The sequence below is a fragment of the Nicotiana tomentosiformis genome, chromosome 10 (assembly GCF_000390325.3).
Source record: "Nicotiana tomentosiformis chromosome 10, ASM39032v3, whole genome shotgun sequence".
NCBI classification, from domain to species: domain Eukaryota; kingdom Viridiplantae; phylum Streptophyta; class Magnoliopsida; order Solanales; family Solanaceae; genus Nicotiana; species Nicotiana tomentosiformis.
In genome coordinates this window covers 68,574,114-68,593,883 of record NC_090821.1, presented here as the reverse complement: position 1 = coordinate 68,593,883, position 19,770 = coordinate 68,574,114, and the positions used below count along the sequence as shown (strand labels likewise).

At 37.2% G+C, this 19,770-nt stretch overlaps 3 protein-coding genes across 3 annotated transcripts; 2 read left to right on the top strand and 1 right to left on the bottom strand.

Moving 5' to 3' along the window:
• The first annotated feature begins 2,790 nt into the window (after positions 1-2,790).
• On the top strand, positions 2,791-3,261 carry LOC138900353 (secreted RxLR effector protein 78-like). Its single transcript, XM_070187084.1, has one exon. The coding sequence runs from the start codon at positions 2,791-2,793 to the stop codon at positions 3,259-3,261; it is 471 nt and encodes a 156-aa protein (XP_070043185.1).
• A 115-nt stretch (positions 3,262-3,376) lies between these two features.
• LOC138900352 (uncharacterized) lies at positions 3,377-4,453 on the top strand. The gene is made up of 2 exons (XM_070187083.1): positions 3,377-3,518; positions 3,630-4,453. Exons 1-2 carry the CDS (start codon positions 3,377-3,379, stop codon positions 4,451-4,453), a joined length of 966 nt encoding a protein of 321 aa, XP_070043184.1.
• Positions 4,454-18,149: 13,696 nt separating this feature from the next.
• LOC138900351 (uncharacterized) lies at positions 18,150-18,873 on the bottom strand. Its single transcript, XM_070187082.1, has 2 exons — positions 18,549-18,873; positions 18,150-18,400 (listed from the first exon to the last, which is right to left on the bottom strand). Exons 1-2 carry the CDS (start codon positions 18,871-18,873, stop codon positions 18,150-18,152), a joined length of 576 nt encoding a protein of 191 aa, XP_070043183.1.
• Positions 18,874-19,770: the final 897 nt, after the last annotated feature.

Below are 19,770 nucleotides of genomic sequence, written 5' to 3'. Positions count from 1 at the left end.
GGGGGTTTTCTACCATTTTTGACAAAAATAGAGTTGGGGAGTTCGGTATCACGTTATTGAAAATTTGGTATTGAATTATAAAAGTCATGAATCATATTGAGGCAAAGTGTCAAATTGTGAAATATTATTTGGTTGAGTTGTTTACTCCCGAATATTTTGTTAAGATGTTGTGCACATTATGATCGAGTCCTAGCTCCTTATTGTGGAAATATAATGTGTTGTTGATTTATGTGGCAAGTTGTAATATTTGAGCACTTGATGTGCAATTTGTGATATGTTGTAATATTTGAGCACTTGATGTGAAATTTGTAATATGTTGTAATATTTGAGCACTTGATGTGCAATTTATGATATGCTGTAAAATTTTAGCACTTGATATGCAATTTGTGATATGTTGTAATATTTGAGCACTTGATGTGCAATTTGTGATATGTTGTAAGATTTGAGCACACTTGATGTGCAATGTGTGATATGTTGTAATATTTGAGCATTTGATGTGCAATTTGTGATATGTTGTAATATTTGGGCACTTAAGGTGCAAGTTGTATTATGCTGTGATATTTGGGTATTTGAGGTACGATTTGTGAAATATTGTGATATTGATACGCATGCGGTGAGATAAGGGTGGCTTGAAACGCGTGGCTAGTAGGGAAACAACTAGAAGTCATGCGGTGATATAAGGGCAGGATGTTGAAATGCATGCGGTGAGATAAGAGTGGTTTGAAACGCGTGGCTAGTGGGGGAACTACTAGAAGTCATGCGGTGTGATAAGGGAGGCTAAAACGCGGGATGCTATTTCGGAAAAAAAATGATTTCTTTAAAATTTAATGTGAAGGCTCCCGCGGTGATATAAGGAAATGAAAGATTGTGAATTTATTTATGATTTGGGACTACAAGGCGGTACCTTGGGAGTGCTCTTTTGTTGATATTTCTCTATGGCTGTACTTGCCTTTAGTTATTTTATTTTTCCGTAAGTTATAATTTCTTGTGTTTTCCGTGATGTATTATTTCACTTAATATTAAGTGTTTTATATTTCTTGATGTATTGTGTTGACCTTGACTTTTTCGTACGAGACTTTGAAGATTTGTATTTTTGGGTTGTACTTATTTTTGATGATTAAGTTGTTTTAAATAAAAGAAAAATTTTAGTATGTTTTAATTTAATAAATTTTTTATCCAAATCAGTAGTTTATCTAATGTTCATTTTAATTGAATTGTTATTTTCTCCACCCAAATGATTTCTAAAATAAATTCATTCCTTTGTTGATTTCTTACTTGATTTAAAGATTTTAACCTTACTTTATTGAAAATAAATTGATCTTGCGGATCTTATATACATTGATATATTGGTACGTGAGTTGTCCGTGTAGTTATAAAAATAATATGAGCATGAGGTGCTGGGTAAAATATGATAATTTTATTATTGACACGTGAGTTGTCCATGTGATGGTGATAGAAATATTGGGCACGAGGTGCCGTAGAAAATATGAAAGTGGGTTGAGACCCGTAATTTTTATGATTTTGAAATGAGGTGTCACATGGTCACTTTTACTTGAAAATATATTTATTGGAAAGTATTATATCCTGACTATTATTATTTGAAAAACATATAGGCGAAAGAATTTATATTTGAACGACTTGATTAATTGGTTGTACTTGTGTTCCTTATTCGTCTGAGCAATAATTATGATGTTCTTGTTGCATTGCTATTATATCACTAATTGATTTTATTGTTATCATTGCTAGTTATTTTTCAGTATTATTTTGTATACTATATTGCACAGGTTATTAGACCAGTGAATGTCTTGACTGTACCTTGTCTCTATTCCACTGAGGTTAGTCTTGATACTTACTAGGTACCAACCACGGTGTACTCATACTATACTTCTGCACATTTTTGTGCAGAGCCAGGTATTGGAGGTATCAGACCCGGACAGAGTTAGAGTGTGATCGCAAGGATTCAAGGTAGAGCTGCTTGGTCGTCGCAGTCCCTTGGAGTCTGTTCATTTCATTGTACTGTTAATTTTTAGTCAAACAATATTGTATATTTGGTGCTTGTGATCATTCTATGTATTCAGTTAGAGTTCGTGACTCAGGATTACCAGTCTTGGGAAGGTGTTATAATTGTTTTCTCTGTTGGTTTCGTTTATTAAAAAAATAGCTTGAATTGTAATTAAAATCAACTTATTTAGTCTTAGAGATTAAGTGTCATCACAATGCCTGTGGTGAATTTTGGGTCGTGACATGAACTGGTTTGCAAAAGGAGATAAAAACACAAGATGTTTTCACAATCATGTCAATGGTAAGTGGCATAAACTAAAACTCAAAAGGATTCAGAACGAAGATGTGAATTAGCTTGAAAGCCAGGATCTTATGGCTACTGTTGTTGTAGATTTTTTCAAGAACCAATTTACACAAGAAAGTGATACTATATGCTTTGAACTTCTTAACAATGTACCTTCAATAGTGACAACTGATTAGAACTTAGAGCTATGCAGATATCCAACTATATAAGTAAAGAAAGTGATTTTCGCATTGTCTGGTGATAGTGCAAGTGGACCTGATGGTTTCACTGGATTGTTCTACCAAAAATTCTGGGATATTATGGGAGAAGACATCTTCATGATGGTTCAAGAGTTTTATAGAGGGGCGTCATTACCAAAATCCATAACACACACTAACCTGGTGTTATTGCCTAAGAAACCACAAGTACAAACCTTCTCAGATCTAAGACCCATCAGTCTTAGTAATTTCATCAGCATGGTCATATCTAGGGTATTACATTACAGAATGGAGAAGGTCTTACCATCCTTGATTTCTCCAAACCAATCTAGCTTTATGAAAGGAAGAAGTATATTTGAAAATATCCTGCTCACACAAGAAATCATCATTGATATAAGGATGAGAGGGAAACCGGCAAATGTGGTAATCATGCTTGATATGGCAAAGGCATATGACAGAGTTAATTGGAAATATTTACTACAAGTTTTGAGGAAAATGCGGTTTGCTAAGCATTCCATCAACATGATAGGAAACTTAGTGGTCAACAATTGGTACTCAGTTCTAATCAACGGGCAAACCTCAGGGTTTTTCAAATCCAGTAGAGGAGTGAAGCAAGGAGATCCTTTGTCTCCCGCATTGTTCATTCTATCAGCAGATGTCCTATCAAGATCATTGAATAATTTGTTCTCAGATAGGAAATTCATTATTTGGAATGCCAAAGTGGACAGATCCTCTAAACCACTTGTCTTATGCAGATGATACAATAATCTTTTCATCGGTGAACCCATACTCATTACATAAATTAATGGAAGTACTCACAAAGTACGAACAAATATCTGGGAAACTAATTAACAAATAAAAAAGCTCTTACTATATGCATACAAAGGTGGGAAGGAGCTTATCTGACTCTGTTGGCTCTATAACTGGTTTCCAAAAGGGGTCCTTCCTATTCACATACTTAGGATACCCAATGTTTTACACAAGGAGAAAGAAAGACTACTATAACGATCTCACAAGTAAGGTGAAGGCAACACTACACCCCTACAAAAAGAAACTATTGTCCGTTTAGAGTAAGGATACACTTATAACCAGTGTGCTTCAAAGTTTACCTACACACATTCTGTCAGTGTTGGATCCTCCTAACAATGTTCTAGAACACTTACACAAGATGTTCGCTAGATTCTTCTGGAGTACTAACGAAGAAAGTAGAAGTAGGCACTTGACAAAGTGGCTAAACTTGTGTCTACCAAAGAAAGAAAGTAGACTAGGTTTCAGGTCTCTATTTGATGTTTCAAAATCGTTGTTTCCAAAATTGTGGTGGAATTTCAAAACGACTAAGTCTTTGTGGTCCAATTTCATGTGGAATAAATACTGCAAGAAGGAAATTCCGGCATTAGTACAATTTAAAGATGGATCACATGTTTGGAGAAAAATGTTAAAAGCTAGGGAAGTGATAGAGCATGAAATACTCTGGCAGATGCATAGAGGCTCTACAAATGTCTGGCATAAAAATTGGACTAGTATTAGAGCTCTATACCATGTTGTACCCCCAGATTTCAACATCAATGAAGAACTTCATGATGTAGCACAGTTGAGAACAGAGAGTAGATGGGATGATCAGTTGTTGCATCATACATTTCCAGGAGAGATAGCAGACCACATAAATAATGAAATTTTCTTTGATAATATTGATGCCGATGCAAAATGGGATACACCTAAATGGATGCCAACGACTTCAGGTAAATATACAGTTAGTAGTGCATGGGATATTGTGAGGCATAGGGAACCTACTAATCATGAACAGAAAAACATTTGGACAAAGTGCTTACCATTCAAAATAAGTTTCTTTTTATGGAGAGGAAAGATTCCAACAGATGATTTGTGGAGAAAAATGGTTATCAAATTGCTTCAAAATGTTGGTGCTACTTTCCCACACAGGAAGAAACTCTGAACCATATTTTCCTCACAATTTCAACTGCATCACGAGTGTGGAAGGTCGTCTTACAGGCAGCTAGAATTGTGGTCAATTTGATACAGCCTCATCAAGTGATTAGAGAATGGTGGAATACTGAATATTGTCCAAAGTTAAAGCCACTATACCAGGCAACCCCGATAATTATTACATGGGAACTATGGAAAAGGCGGAACACAATTAAGCATGGATGAAAAGCTACAGCTTTCAACAGAGTAGTGCATGAGGTTAATAATACTCTATATTACCTAGCCAAAGTAAGATACAATTGGCTGCAAAATATACCTTTACAGTGGACATATAAGATTAAGTTTTTTGAAGCTTATAAACCAGTTATTATTACCGAAAGAGTTACCTGGAAGATGCCCAATACAAGATTGTTAAAATGCAATACGGATAGGGCTTCTCGAGGAAATCCAGGACCAAGCTCCTATGGTTTTTGCAATAGAGATTATACAGGGGATGTTATATTTGCGAAGGCAGAACAGATAAGGGAATTAACAAGTTTGGTCACTAAGGCAAAGGCACTAATGGAAGGCATATTGTACTGTTTTCAAAATCAACTACATCCTCTGATAATTGAAACAGACTCACTGGTCTTAAAGAACACTATTGAAGGTCAATGGGCAGTTCCATAAAGTATCAACAAAGAACTGAGGAAGATTAATGAAATAAAAGGGCAGTTCAATGTCATTCTTCAGCATGTCTTCAGGGAAGGCAATGCAGTGGCGGATTATCTGGCTAACTTAGTGTTCTCTTTTGTAGGTACACTAATATTCAAATCTTTCTACGACTTTCCTACTGCTGGTAGGTCACTAATCAATTACGACAAGAGCCAAATCCCAAATCTGAGGATTAGGGTGGCAAGAAACAGAGCATCTGTACTAAACATGAATATCTGTACCATGACATATACTATCCACATCTGTAACCACTGGATTCATAATTCAGACAACAAACAATTCTGTGCAGATTGTCCATGAAGAATAAATCACACACTTACTGGTTGGTTATAGCTGCTTATGAACAACCACATACCAATGTATTTCGGCTACAGCTTTTACGTTGGTACAATTATTACTTCCCTCTCATGTCCATCAAGATGTCAAGCAAGCTAAACTTCTACAAATAGAACGTTGTTGCTGTGGTTTGGGAGGTATTGCATGAGTGTGTGTTGTCTTATTACTTACTAGTGTTATTAGCAATACGTGATGCTCATTCGGGGAGTAGTTTGTGGGCATACAACAACAACATGCCAACCAGACAGATTCAACAACATTCCATCATCAGTCGTAACCAACTGTTCTTCTTCATTTCAAGAAGACAGAATTCATATGCTCTGCTTACACTAGGTTATTCCCTGAGGAATACAACAACCATCTTATGGTTCAATATAGCTGATTGTGCACAAACATATCCTTGCTGCTATGACTACACCAACTATAGCAACAACTTCACATGCAGTATCTTTTCCTTCAATAGGGCAACCATACAATACTTGTACTGCTTGCCTCTTTCAGTTGTGACTTGGGATGCTCTACATAGTTGGGTACAATATTATAGCTCCCTGGTGGTATTACCATTGCATCAGCCTCATTCTGGGGGTGGTTCATACATCAACAATATACCAAGAAAGCAGCATCCACAACACTTCTACCTCACTCACAGCCCAATTTTCTTCACTACCTCCACAACCCACAAGAACCTGGGAGTAGAGTGTTTTCTCCTAACATGTTTGCTACATTTTGCAGGAAATAGGAATACATTTGGATTATTAGAGCATATGCTTGGAATGGTAGTACCAATACTAACAATCCAGCAGCTGGATCCCTTTCTACCAAACCTCACCTGCTGTCTCCAGGCAGCATTTGCTACAAGTTATGGCTTCATCATCACTGATACAAAGGTTCTAGAGATATGATCAGCTTATTGAGTCACCTCCAATGTAACTGCAAATGTGCTACTACAACATAACAAAACATTATCATTCAACATATAATACCTAGTTGCACTGTCGTAACAGAACACCTTACTATGGCTATTGTGAAATGGAAAAAGACTATACTGAAGAGGCTTACTATAGTGGATTCCTTATCACTATATCCTTTTTGTGTGGAGATGTTTCAACACTCAGTGGTATTAGAATTACATAATGCTCAATCTGTGGTTGCTGCATCACAAGATGCAAAGATACAACGTTTCAGTAACTTTTGGTTTCTTTTGCTCCTATGTTGCTGCCACAACATCGGACATAAGGATCACCTATCAATGGGTCCGTATGCCAGCTTATGTCAGTTCAGCCACTGTCTGACGATGACTCATTTTCCAGTGATTCAATTACCATTGACTGGTGGTTGGTTAAAATTTACTACTACATGGTGGAACCCAACCAAAGAAATTTCAAATTCATGTTCACTGTATCAAAAATGATGCTGGAATTGTTCAGCCCCAATTTCACAATGTCCAAATTGCTTTGCTTTACAACTACTGGATTTAAATATACCTACTCCTTTGGATTGCAACAAATGGCGCCTGGTGGAGGCTTTGTAGATGCCACAACAAATTGTTGGCAACTGGTGTGTGATGGTTGACGACAATAATTGGACGTTTCAAATTACTAGCTTTGTATTTTTCATCTTTCATTACGCTAGTGCTACATTGAATTTGGTAGCAATAGCCATTGAATTTCTTTATCTTATTGTTTGTTTGTAGTTCACTTGAATATTTTGTAACTTTTACCCAATTTGGGATTTATTATATATAACAGATACTAGGTGAATAACCTAGTAGTATATTTTCTAAAAAGAAAATAATTAAGTACCCGTACTAGGGTTGGCTCACAACCCTAGCTAAGGGTTTAACTACTCATGAAAAATGAAGAAATTAAGAAGAAACTAAGATAAAATACATAATAATTGATTAAGGAAAGAAAAGCTAATGTTTAAATGCTAAACTAGTACAAAGTTACCCAATACAGTAAATAAAAATGGCTCTAAGTGTTCAGGTGCACCCAACTTAACCTAAAAATGACAAAAAGATCTATTTATACCCAGTTAAGGATATCTGACAAAATTTCCCCTGTGAAGGTTATGCGGTCGCACAATTATGTGTGTGGTCCGCACTTTGAGATTGACTGGTCAGATTGGCTTTCTGCGGTCGCATAAAAGTGAGATGCGACTGTACTTCCTCTAATTGTGCGGACCGCACATTTCTAAGTGTGGCCGCACTCTTGCTCTTGGACTGGATCTGGGCTTTATTTTGCGGACCACACATTTATGAGTGCGGTCGCACAATAATCGTGCGATCCGCACATCTTTAAGATCCCAAACTACAAGTCTCTTAAGCTAGTCTTCTGCGGCCGTACAATAATTGTGCGGTCCGCACTATGTGAAGAAATTCTATCAGTGCATCTTTAGAGTTTGCGGCCGCACACATTATTGTGTGATCCGCACTTTAGCCCTTTTTGCCTTGTTTTGGTTCTTATCCATTTTTTTTCCTTTTTGAGTTGATTTTCACTTCTTTGGCTCATTTCCCAATATTCCTGCAAGAAAGCACATTTTATTAGTTCTCGGGAATACCTTTAAGCATTTTTGAGCTAAAACGTAAGTAAAAAAGAGCAAATAAGTGATCAAAATCCCTACTTATCATGGACATCGCCCCAAGTGACATCTGTATGTTCCACCAAGTTTTGTTTCAATTGTTGTGAAGACAACGAGCTCTGAACATTGAGTCCTTGGGTGAAAGCCTAAATGGCCCAATTATCAGCGATTGGTGGTAGGTCCATCCGTTCCATTTGAAAACGGGACATGAACTCTCTGAGCATCTCATTATCTTTTTGTTTTACTTTGAAAAGGTCTGACTTCCTGGTCTAGACCTTGATAGCCCTGGTGTGTGCTTTCACAAAATAATCTACAAGCATAGCAAATGAGTCAATAGAATTAGGAGGTAAGTTGTGATACAATATCATAGATACTTTTGACAGGGTCTCTCCGAACGTTTTCAACAAGACAGATTCGATCTCATCATCTTCCAAGTCGTTCCCTTTGATGGCACACGTGTAGGAGGTAACATGCTCGTTTAGGTCGGTCGTTCTGTTGTACTTTTAGATCTCGGGCATGCAGAACTTCTTAGGGATCGGTATTGGAGCCGCGCTCGGAGAAAACATTTTTTGCACGAACTTCTTGGAATCAAGGCCTTTCTATATCGGTGGTGCGCCCGGGATTTGGCCGACCCTCGAATTGTAGGTTTCTATCTTTTTGTCATTAGCTTCAATTTTCTTTTCCCCTGATTCTATCCGTTTTGTCAGTTCCTCGAGCATCTTTATGATCTCGGGGTTAGTCCCCAATTCATTTTCATTGGACCTCTCTACGACCGGTTCATTCCTATGAGTGACTTCCAGGGATGGACCTGGTTCAACTTTGCTGCGCGACTTCGGTTTTGTAACTGAGTTATCGCCGCCTATTAAGCATGTAATATTTTGAAGATCATTCATTAATTGATCACGTCTCCTCAAATGTTTTGTGTATTTTGAGTTGCTGATCGGGATTCACTACGGACTCTATTCTCGGGGTCGGTAGGCAGATTTGTGTTGATAGCCACATGTAAGTTAGCGTCAATCGGGTCCGCGACCGGAATTTCGATGGGATCAACGGACGGTACCTCGTTACTAGGCACTATGTTGTTATTTTCGCCGTGATGGGCGGACTCATTGTCAATGTGTAGTGGTGCTGACTGAGTGTTTGACATTTTGAGCTTTAACGTGAAATTAGAGACACTTCAAAGAACAAGTGTAAAGTAGTGTGTGTTATGGAGATTTGTAGCAAATAAACACTATTATCCTTAGTCCCACGGTGGGCGCTAAACTGTTACCCTCAAAATCGGATAACAATTAAATTTGTAAATAATTTTAAGAATACGTGGATTAACTTGACACAAAATAATAAATTAGCGTGCAATTGAAATAAATAACGATAAAGTAAATGCAAACTACATGAATTGAACAATTTCAACCTTGGAAGGTTAGCCACCCTCTAGCCGAATGCATTTCGATCGGTATCAAGATTCAGAAGAATAAGAGCTTAAAGAGAATAATAATAACGTGTTGCTTTGGAATGTGTGTTACAATGTGTTAAATGAATTATCATATCCCCTTTATATCGTAGAGGAGTCCTACTTTAGGTACAATTCTATATAAGGTAAAAAATCTCTTGAATTGCCAATTGCCAGCTCATCATTGATAAGTGCCAAGATTTCCGCCGTAATATCTGACCGGTCACGAATATTTCGGTCTTCTGTTATGCTAACAATGTTTCTTCAAACTCGTTCGGGGTTGGGATCGATTCCGGGATCACAACCCCGATACTCTTGAAGGCAGGCGCTCCAACCTCAGGTTCTAGCCCGGTAGGACTTGGGGTCGATCTTCAGTCCTTTATTGTCATGTTCCGAACTTGACCTACTATGTCCTAGGCGAGCTCGATTTCGACCGTATACAAATATATTAGAACATTGTCTAAAATTTTGTAAGTTTTTGTATATGCTAGACAGCAGTCTAATATTTTTTGAGTAATTAAAAATTATATGAGAAAATATTATATCAGAGTCTAACGTCTTCCGGAAAGGGTAATTTCCCAATGGCTACATTTTAGAATAGAGACAAAACCTAACAATTGCTTAAAATGGAAATATTTACATAAATTAAATTATTATTATTATTATTATATTTAACCGTTTTCTACTTCTTTCATGAATGAAGCGCGGGGAGGAACAAATATTGAATAAAAGTGCCAAATTACAACATCCTTTTGGTGAGATTGAAGGTAAACCATTTATTTATGCATGGTTATTGTCTACACGTAAATAGGGGTGACATATTGCGGATTTACGACATATTAGTGACAATTTGTAGAAAGGAAGTTTTTTTTTTCCATAGAAAATTGTTATAAGAAATTATTTTTTTAACAAAATCACAAATACAACTATGACATATATATTAGTTGTTCCACTCCAGATTAGGTAAAGGAACAGATAAATAGTTCCACAATAGCCCTAACCCAACTAATTCAAGAATTTTCCATTTCTGTTGTCTATTTTTTTTAAAGAAAATCTATAATTAGTTGTACATTATGGACCTACTAACTATTAGAAATATAAAATACTATTAACCATTTAATTTTTGCATAGGTTCAATTCTAGCCACATCAGTCAACATCAACCAGTCTCCCTGAATCATGTGATGTCCATAGGTTTCACCGTAAAATATGTTTAAAAATTAAAGTTCTTTCCAACTTTTGAAAAGAGTATCTTTATGAAATTAGGGTTTCTACTGACTTATTGCCTGTTTGGCGAAGGTAAAAAAATTCTTTTGTTCCGTAGTTGATTTGTTTGGTCAAATTTTTGGAAGGAAAAAAAGTACTTTTGGATAGTAACAGAAAGTTTTTAAGAAAAAGAAAAAAGTAACTTCTTTTCAAAAATATTTTTTTTTAAAAAGCACTTATAAAAAAATACAGCACTTTTTAAAAGTTTGGTTACCGCTGAAAAGTATTTTTTAGATTTTTAGATTAACTAGTCAAACATAAACTGTTTCTCACAAATATTATTTTTTTTGAAAAGTACTTTTGAAAAAAAATATTATTCAAAATAAGTTAGATTTTAAAAACCTGACCAATCTATTACATATTAAAGAAACTGCCTTTGTCCATGTATTAGTTTTGTCCTTTTCCAACCTCTGCAAGCAATAGTTATCTTATACTATATGATATAAGTAGACTTCTTAAATAAAACAATAAACATCTGTTACGTTAATGTTTTACCGATGGACTTCTGATGATATTTGGTAATTGGTAGTTGTCTGAGTTTCGAGTTTTCACGGGTTCCCGAATCCAAATCCTCGTAGTGGGTTGGTCTGATTATTTGCTGATTTGTTGTTAAGAAATAAGGCATAACTAAGTACTTTTTAGATCAATTAGTCAAACACAAATTGTTTCTAACCAAATTATATTTTTTTTAAATACTTTTGAGAAAAATACCTTTCAAAATACGCTGATTTTAAAAACTTGGCCAAACAAGCTATTACATATTACATATTAGAAAAACTGCCTTTGTCCATATACTAGTTTTGTCCTTTTTCAACTCTGCAAGCAAGTTGGTACTTCATATTATTTCGGAAAATTCCTTTAATGTTTTTCGCAGAACATAGGCTGGAAATGGTTAAAAAAAATCAGAATTAACATTGAAAAAGTTATCTTATATGTGATATAAGTAGACTTCTTAAGTAAAACAATAAACATTTGTTACGTTAATGTTTTACCGATGGACGTCTTCTGATGATATTTGGTAATTGGTAGTTGTCCGAGTTTCGAGTTTTCACGGGTTCCCGAATCCAAATCCTCATAGTGGGTTGGTGTGATTATTTGCTGATTTGTTGTTAAGAAATAAGACATAACTAGGAACAGATAGATCACTTTGAAAAATGGTCACAAATCTGTCAGAGTTTGAGAGTAGTTTTTAAAAAAAGAACATATGTCATAATTTGACGCCCTAACGTGGGGCGGATCAAGAAAAAAGACTAACACCGGGGCGGATCTATCTTATGAGGTAGGGGTGTCACGTCACCCGCTCGCCTCGCTAAAATTCTTATTATGTATATAATATCTCTATGAAAAAAAAAATAATATATATATATAGATAGATAGAGTGACATCCATAAATCACAAAGTGGAAGCGGGTGTCATTGTTTCAGCCTTCCCTTTCAAGGCTTTCCTTGACCTCATGAATGCAAGTTCGATTCCCTTTATTTTATTTTCAGTTGAGCCCTAGGGCCTAACCTCTTTTCCTTCTTTTTCAGTTCTTTCCCTCCATTTATTATTTGCTAAGTCTCTCTTCTTCATTTTTTAAACTTTCAGTTCTCATTTTATTTCTATCATTATACCTTACTTTATGAACAATTATTTTCTATAGGTAATTTGAATTGATTTTAATTAGCATATAATTTCTTTATTTTTAATGAAACGATATTAATTTATATAGTGGAATATAAGTTGAGCAATATCTTCTATTGGGTTTTGAAAAAAATATTAAATGGCTTGATTGATAGTCGTTTTGAGTCGAACATCATAGGTTGAATATTGAAGGTTTTTCTTTGAACATAATTGTCATATAACTCAACAATTAAGATGGAAAAATAAACAAAGAACAATACAAGTAAATTAATCTAGTCAAACAAAGAATATATAGTGTAGTTAAGCTACTCTTTAAGCATATATTTATATTGGAGGCGCTCTTTCATGAAATGTTATTTTTCTTTTGCATTTTTATTTAGAATGTGTTTAAATTAAGCGTTAAAAATTTGAACTAAAATCGAACTTATTTGCTTTGTGAATGAAAGGACTATTCAAATTGTCACGACCCAATTTCACCTATTGGTCGTGATGGCGCCCAATACTATAGCTAGGCAAGCCAACTAATAAATTAAACGTATATCGATAAAATTTAAATCCAACAAAAATAATAAGACACCAAATTCTACCAATGTGTGTGCCAAGACCTGGTGTCATAAGTGTATGAGCATCTAGTAGATTATATAAAACTCGAAAATACTGTCTGAAATAAAAATAGACAAAATGAAAATACAAGGAGAGACACTGGTAGCTGCAGAACGACTCAGAAAGGTAGCTCACCACTACGCCCCTGGATAACGAGGATGTGCGATGATAGGTCCTCCACTAGTATCTATATCAGATCTTGCACAAAATGTGCAGCAAGTGTAGCATGAGTACATAAACAACGTATACCCAGTAAGTATCAAGCCTAATCTCGAAGTGGTAGAGACGAGATGGCCGACTTTGACACTCACTAAGGGTAAACAATAATAAATGGAATAAATTATAATTATTCAAATCAACATGATTGAGAGAGTTAACAATAATTTTATTCAATTAGCAGAAATAATAGAAATCCTTCAAATGTAACAATTTCCAATCTATTAATTAAATCCTTCAATTTCAATAAAATTTCTAATTTATCAAATTGCTTTACAAGCTGCAATTTAATTTTAATAAATTTCTAATTTATCAAATAGCTTTATAAGTTGCAATAAACTGTCCAAGTATCGTGTAATTATTATTATTATTAAGCACGATTTCTGTCGAGGTCGTACGGCCCGATCCAGAGTATCGTGTACACTGCCGAGTGACGTGCGACATGATCCATAGATGCATCTATCTTGCCGAGGCGTTCGGTCCGCTCCACAAGAAAGGAAGATATTTTCTTATGTACCTCCGGAAGGAGGGTATATTTATTATGAGATCAATTCAAGAGGATGAACAATTTCTCTTAACAATTAATTAAAATAGAAAATCAAGCATATGAGATTTCCATCCTTTAATATTTTTATCGAACAAATTAATATATATATATATATATATATATATATATATATATATATATAAATATATATAAAATTAAATAAAGAATACACTTTACACAAGTAATTCATGCTTTGAGTCCTAAACTACCCGGACTTTAGCATTAATAATAGCTACGCACGGACTCTCGTCACCTCGTGCGTACGTAGCCTCCATAATTAGCAACAATTATTTAATTTAATCACCTATGGGGTAATTTCCCCCTCACAAGATTAGACAAGAGACTTACCTCATCTTACTCCAATTTAATCCACTAGTAGCCCTTTTCCTCAATTATTTTACTTTGATTGGCTCGAATCTAACCAAAAATAATTCGATACAATCACTAAAATTTATAGGAATCAATTCTATAAGAAAACACTATTTTTAATAAAAAATCCCGAAATTAATTAAAAATTCGTCTTTGGGGCTCACGTCTCGGAATCTGGCAAAAGTTACGAAATACGACAACCCATTCAATTACGAGTCCAACCATACCTGTTTCACTTAAATCCGACTCTGAATCTATACCGAAATCTAAAAAATTCGTTTCTATGAGATTTCTAAAAAATTCCCAAATTTCAATTTCAAAACACTAATTAAATGGTGAAAACAATGATATATTTGTGTATATTGACCAAATCCGAGTTAGAATCACTTACCCCCAATGTTTTTCTTTGAAAACATATCAAAATCACCTCTCCTCAAGCTCCAATTCGTCAAAAATGATAAATGGGACGAAGTCCCTTGTTTTTATAACTTACAGATCTGTCCAGTCCGTTCATGAACCTCGATCATGGAGTCCGATCATGGACCTCGATCATGGAGTCTGATCATGGATGTCGATCAGGGAGCTCGGTCCTCGGCCTCGGTCATGGAGTCCGATTTTGACAGATAAAGGAAAAAAATCAGATCACCCAAAAACTAGCAAAACTCACTTTAGTAGTCTCCCAACTTCAATTCTTGATCATTTAACCATTCAAAACTCACCTGAGGCCCTCGGAACCTCAACCAAATACACCAACAATTCCTAAAACATCATACGAACTTATTTGAAACCTCAAATCACATCAAACGACGTTAAAATCACGAATTATGCTCCAATTCAAGCTTAATGAAACTAAAAATTCCTAACTTCTACATTCGATGTCGAAACCTATCAAATCAACTCCGATTGACCTCAAATTTTTCACACAAGTCATAAATGACATAACGGAGCTATGAAAATTTTCAGAACTGGATTCCAACTCTGGTATCAAAAAGTCAAATCTCTGGTCAAACTTCCCCACTTAAATTCCTATTTTAGCCATTTCAAGCCTAATTTAACTACAGACTTCCAAATAAAATTCCAAACACGCTCTTAAGTCCAAAATTACCATAAAGAGCTGTTGGAATCATCAAAATTCTATTTCGGGGGTCGTTTTCTCAAAATATTGATCAAAGTCAAACTTGGCCTTTTAAAGCCAACTTAAGGAACCAAGTGTTCCAATTTTAACCTAAACACTTCCAAATCTCGAATCAACCATCCCCGCAAGTCATAAATCATTAAAAGCTCATACGGAAAGTTTTATTTTAGGGAACGGGATTCTAAAAGTCAAAATGACCGGTTGGGTCATTACACAAATTAACCAAACTGAACCGACCCATTATTCCTAATATATCTTTGTAGCTACTGATACATGAAAAACCAGATGAATTATCGATAGACTGGGTGTCAATGCAAGCTCATAAGCAACCTCCCCAACTCGTCTCAACACCTCAAATGGTCCTATAAAACTTGGGCTCAATTTCCCCTTTTTCCCAAATCTCATGATTTCCTTCATTGGCGAAACTTTCAAAAGAACTTTTTCACCTACCATAAATGATAAATCACGCGCTTTCTGATCCGCGTAACTCTTCTGTCTGGACTGTGTTGTACGAAGTCGCTCCTGAATCAACCTTACCTTTTCCAAGGCATCTTTCACCAAATCAGTACCATATAATTTAGCCTCACCGGGCTCAAACCATCCAATGGGCGAACGACATCGCCGACCATACAAAGCCTCAAATGGAGCTATCTCGATGCTAGATTGGTAACTATTATTATAAGCAAACTTAGCCAAAGGAAAGAAACGATCCCACTAACCTCCAAAGTCAATCACATGTGCCCTGAGCATATCCTCCAAAATTTGAATTGTCCGCTCTAACTCCCCGTCAGTTTGCAGATGAACGGTTGTGATGAGCTCTACACGGGTCCCCAATTCACTCTGTACTGCTCTCCATAAATGTGATGTAAACTGAGGGCCTTTATATGATATGATAGAAATTGGCACGCCATGCAACCGAACTATCTCCTGAATATATATATCTAGGCCAACCTCTCTGAAGTATACGTAGTCACAACAGGAATAAAGTGTGCCGACTTGCTCAACCTGTCGACAATGACCTAAACTGCATCAAACTAATGCAAGGTCTGCGGCACCCAACTACAAAGTCCATAGTGATGTGTTCCCATTTCCACTCTGGTATAATCATCTGCTGAAGTAGGCCATATGGCATCTGGTGCTCATATTTAACTTGCTGACAATGTAGACACCTAGCTACATACTCAACTATGTCCCTTTTCATTCGTCACCACCAATAATGGTGCCTCATGTCACGATACATCTCCGTAGCACCTGGATGAATAGAATACCGAGAACAGTGTGCTTCCTCAAAGATCGTTTTCCTCAGTCCATCCACATTAGGAACATATAGACGATCATGGAGTCGCAGAACACCATCCGCTCCAATAGTAACTTCCTTGGCACCACCCCGTAGTACCGTTTCTCGAAGAACCATTAAGTGTGGATCATCATATTGGCGAGCCTTGATCTGTTCAAATAGTGAAGACTGGGCTACAGCACATGCTAGAACTCGGTTGGGCTCTGAAATTCCCAATCTCATAGGTCGGTTAGCCAAGATTGAATATCCAAAGCTAATGGACTCTCCTCTGCTGTAATGAAAGCCAAACTACCCATACTCTCTGCCTTTCTAGTCAAGGCGTCTACAACCACATTTTCTTTACCCGGATGATATAGGATAGTAATATCATAATCTTTCAGTAATTCCAACCATCTGCGCTGCCTCAAATTTAGGTCCCTCTGCTTGAACAAATGCTACAAACTGCGATGATCAGTGTAAACTTCATAAGACACCCCATAAAAATAATTCCTCCAAATCTTAAGAGCGTGAACAATCGCAGCTAATTCCAAATCACGTACTGGATAATTCTTTCCGTTGGGCTTCAGCTGACGTGAAGTACAATAACTCGTCCTCCCTGCATCAATACATAACCCAAGCCAGTGCGTGAAGCGTCGCAATACACTGTATATATTCCCGAACCGGAAGGCAATACTAACACTGCTGATGTAGTCAATGCTGTCTTGAGCTTCTGAAAGCTCACTTCACAATCATCAGACCATCAGAACGAAGCACCCTTCTGGGTTAATTTGGTCAAAGGTGCTGCAATAGATGAAAACCCTTCCACAAACCGATGATAATAACCTGTTAAACCCAAAAAACTTCTGATCTCAGTCGTCGAAGTAGGACGATGCCAATTCTGAACTACCTCAATCTTTTTAGGATCAACCTTAATACCCTCACCCGATACAATATGCCCCAAAAATGCTACAGACTCTAGCTAAAACTCACATTTAGAGAACTTAGCATATAGCTTTTGTTTCCGCAATGTCTGAAGCACTACTCTTATTTGCTGCTCATGCTCCTCCTTACTACGCGAGTAGATCAAGATGTCATCAATGAAGACAACGACAAACAAATCAATATATGGCCTGAATACCCTGTTCATCAAATCCATAAATGATGTCGGGGCATTAGTTAAACCGAAAGACATCACCAGAAACTCATAATGACCATATCTAGTCCGAAAAGCAGTCTTCGGAACATTCGAATCCTGAATCTTCAACTGATGGTACCCTGACGTCAATTCGATCTTAGAGAACATCCTAGCACCCTGTAACTGGTCAAATAGATCATTAATACGCGACAACAGGTACTTGTTCTTAATAGTGACTCTGTTCAATTGGCGATAATCAATACACATCCGCATTGTTCCATCCTTAGTTTTCACAAATAATATCGGTGCACCCCAAGTTGATACACTCAGTCTGACAAACCCTTTGGATAGTAACTCTTCAAGTTGTTCTTTCAATTCTTTGGGAGCCATGTGATACGGTGGGATAGATATAGACTGGGTATCTGGAACTAAGTCAATACAGAAATTAATATCACGATCAGGTGGCATACCTAGAAGATCTGAAAGAAAATATATCGGAGAACTCCCGAACTACAAGCACTAAATCAAAAGCCAGAGTCTCTGCAGTAGTATCCCGAACATAGGCTAGATAAGCCAAACAACCCTTCTCAACCATGTGTTGAGCCTTTATATAAGAAATAACTCGATTAAATGAACTAACAGACAAACCCTTCCATTCCAGCCTAGGTAATGCTAGAATAGCCAAAGTAACAGTCTTGGCATGACAATCTAGAATAACATGAAATGGAGATAACCAGTCCATGCCCAGATAATTTCAAAATCGGTCATCTCAAGCAATAGGAGATCTGATCTAGTTTCATAACTACAGAATATAATAATACAGGACCGGTAGATCTAGTTCAAAACATAGAATTGCCTATATGAGTGGACACATAAACAGGACTACTCGAGGACTCATGAGAAACACCTAGGAATGGAGAAAATAGAGATGACACATCTGAATACGAAGATCCTGGATCAAATAATACTGAGGCATCTTTGCCGCAAATAGAAATAATACCTATAATCACTACATCTGAGGCCTCTACATCTGGTCTGGCCGGAAAAGCATAGAACCAAGCTGGAGTGCCAACTGGCTGGTCTCTGCCTTGCTGACCTCCACCTCTAGGACGACCCCTACCTACCTGTCCTCCATCTCTTGGTGGTCGGACTACTGGTGGAGCAACTGGTCTGGTAAGCATAGGTTGCTGACCTTGCTGCACGAGTCTACCCCACAACCTAGGTTAGAATCTCCATATGAGATTGGGGTCCCCGCACTCGTAATAACTCTTTGGTGAGATGGGTTGCTGACTAAGAGTCTGGCCTTGGAGAACTGAATACCCACTGGGAGGACCCTGAATAGCTGGTGGGTGATAAGAACTCTATGGTATAGTACTGAGATAAGGTCGCACTGGAGCACCTCGAGGAGGCGCTGGTGCTGGATATGGGGGCCTGCTAGACTGCTGTCTCACAAACTGACCTCTGCCCCCCAGATGGAGCACCTCTAAACTCTCCAAAATACCTGAACCGCTTATATCTCATAACATGCTCTCGGCTCCGCTGACGTACACCCTCAATCCTGCGGGCTATCTCCACGACTAGCTCATAAGAAGTACCCATCTCAACCTCTCTAGACATAGTGGCCCGAATGCCAGTATGCAAACCCGTAACAAACCTCCACACTCTCTCCGCCTCAGTAGGGAGTATCATAAGTGCATGGAGATATAACTCGGAAAACCTTGCCTCATAATCGGTCATTGACATCTGACCCTGTTGGAGCTGCTCAATTTGAAATCTCAACTCTTCCCTCTGGGAGGGTGGAATATACCTGTCTAGGAAGATATGGGTGAACTTGTCCCAAGTCATGGGAGGAGAATCTGCTGGTCTGCCAAGAACATAAGACTGCCACCATCTACGGGCTCTGCCCTCTAGCTAAAAAGTAGCAAAGTCTACCCCATGAGACTCCAATATTTTCATGTTATACAGTCTATCCTTGCACCGATCAATGAACTCCCAGGGATCCTCATGTCACTCCCCCCCAAAGATAGGAGGATGTAGTCTAGTCTATCTGTCCAATAGTTCGTGCGGATCAGCGGCTA

What these genes read in the sequence shown, in the direction of transcription:
- LOC138900353 (XM_070187084.1), top strand. Translation starts at nt 2,791, where the DNA reads ATGGAGAAGGTCTTACCATCCTTGATTTCTCCAAACCAATCTAGCTTT.
- LOC138900352 (XM_070187083.1), top strand. Translation starts at nt 3,377, where the DNA reads ATGCATACAAAGGTGGGAAGGAGCTTATCTGACTCTGTTGGCTCTATA. An exon ending in CTACTATAACGATCTCACAA is followed by an intron (nt 3,519 to 3,629) that starts GTAAGGTGAAGG and finishes ACATTCTGTCAG; the next exon opens with TGTTGGATCCTCCTAACAAT.
- LOC138900351 (XM_070187082.1), bottom strand. Translation starts at nt 18,873, where the DNA reads ATGCTTACCAGACCAGTTGCTCCACCAGTAGTCCGACCACCAAGAGAT. An exon ending in TTATGTGTCCACTCATATAG is followed by an intron (nt 18,401 to 18,548) that starts GCAATTCTATGT and finishes ATGTTATTCTAG; the next exon opens with ATTGTCATGCCAAGACTGTT.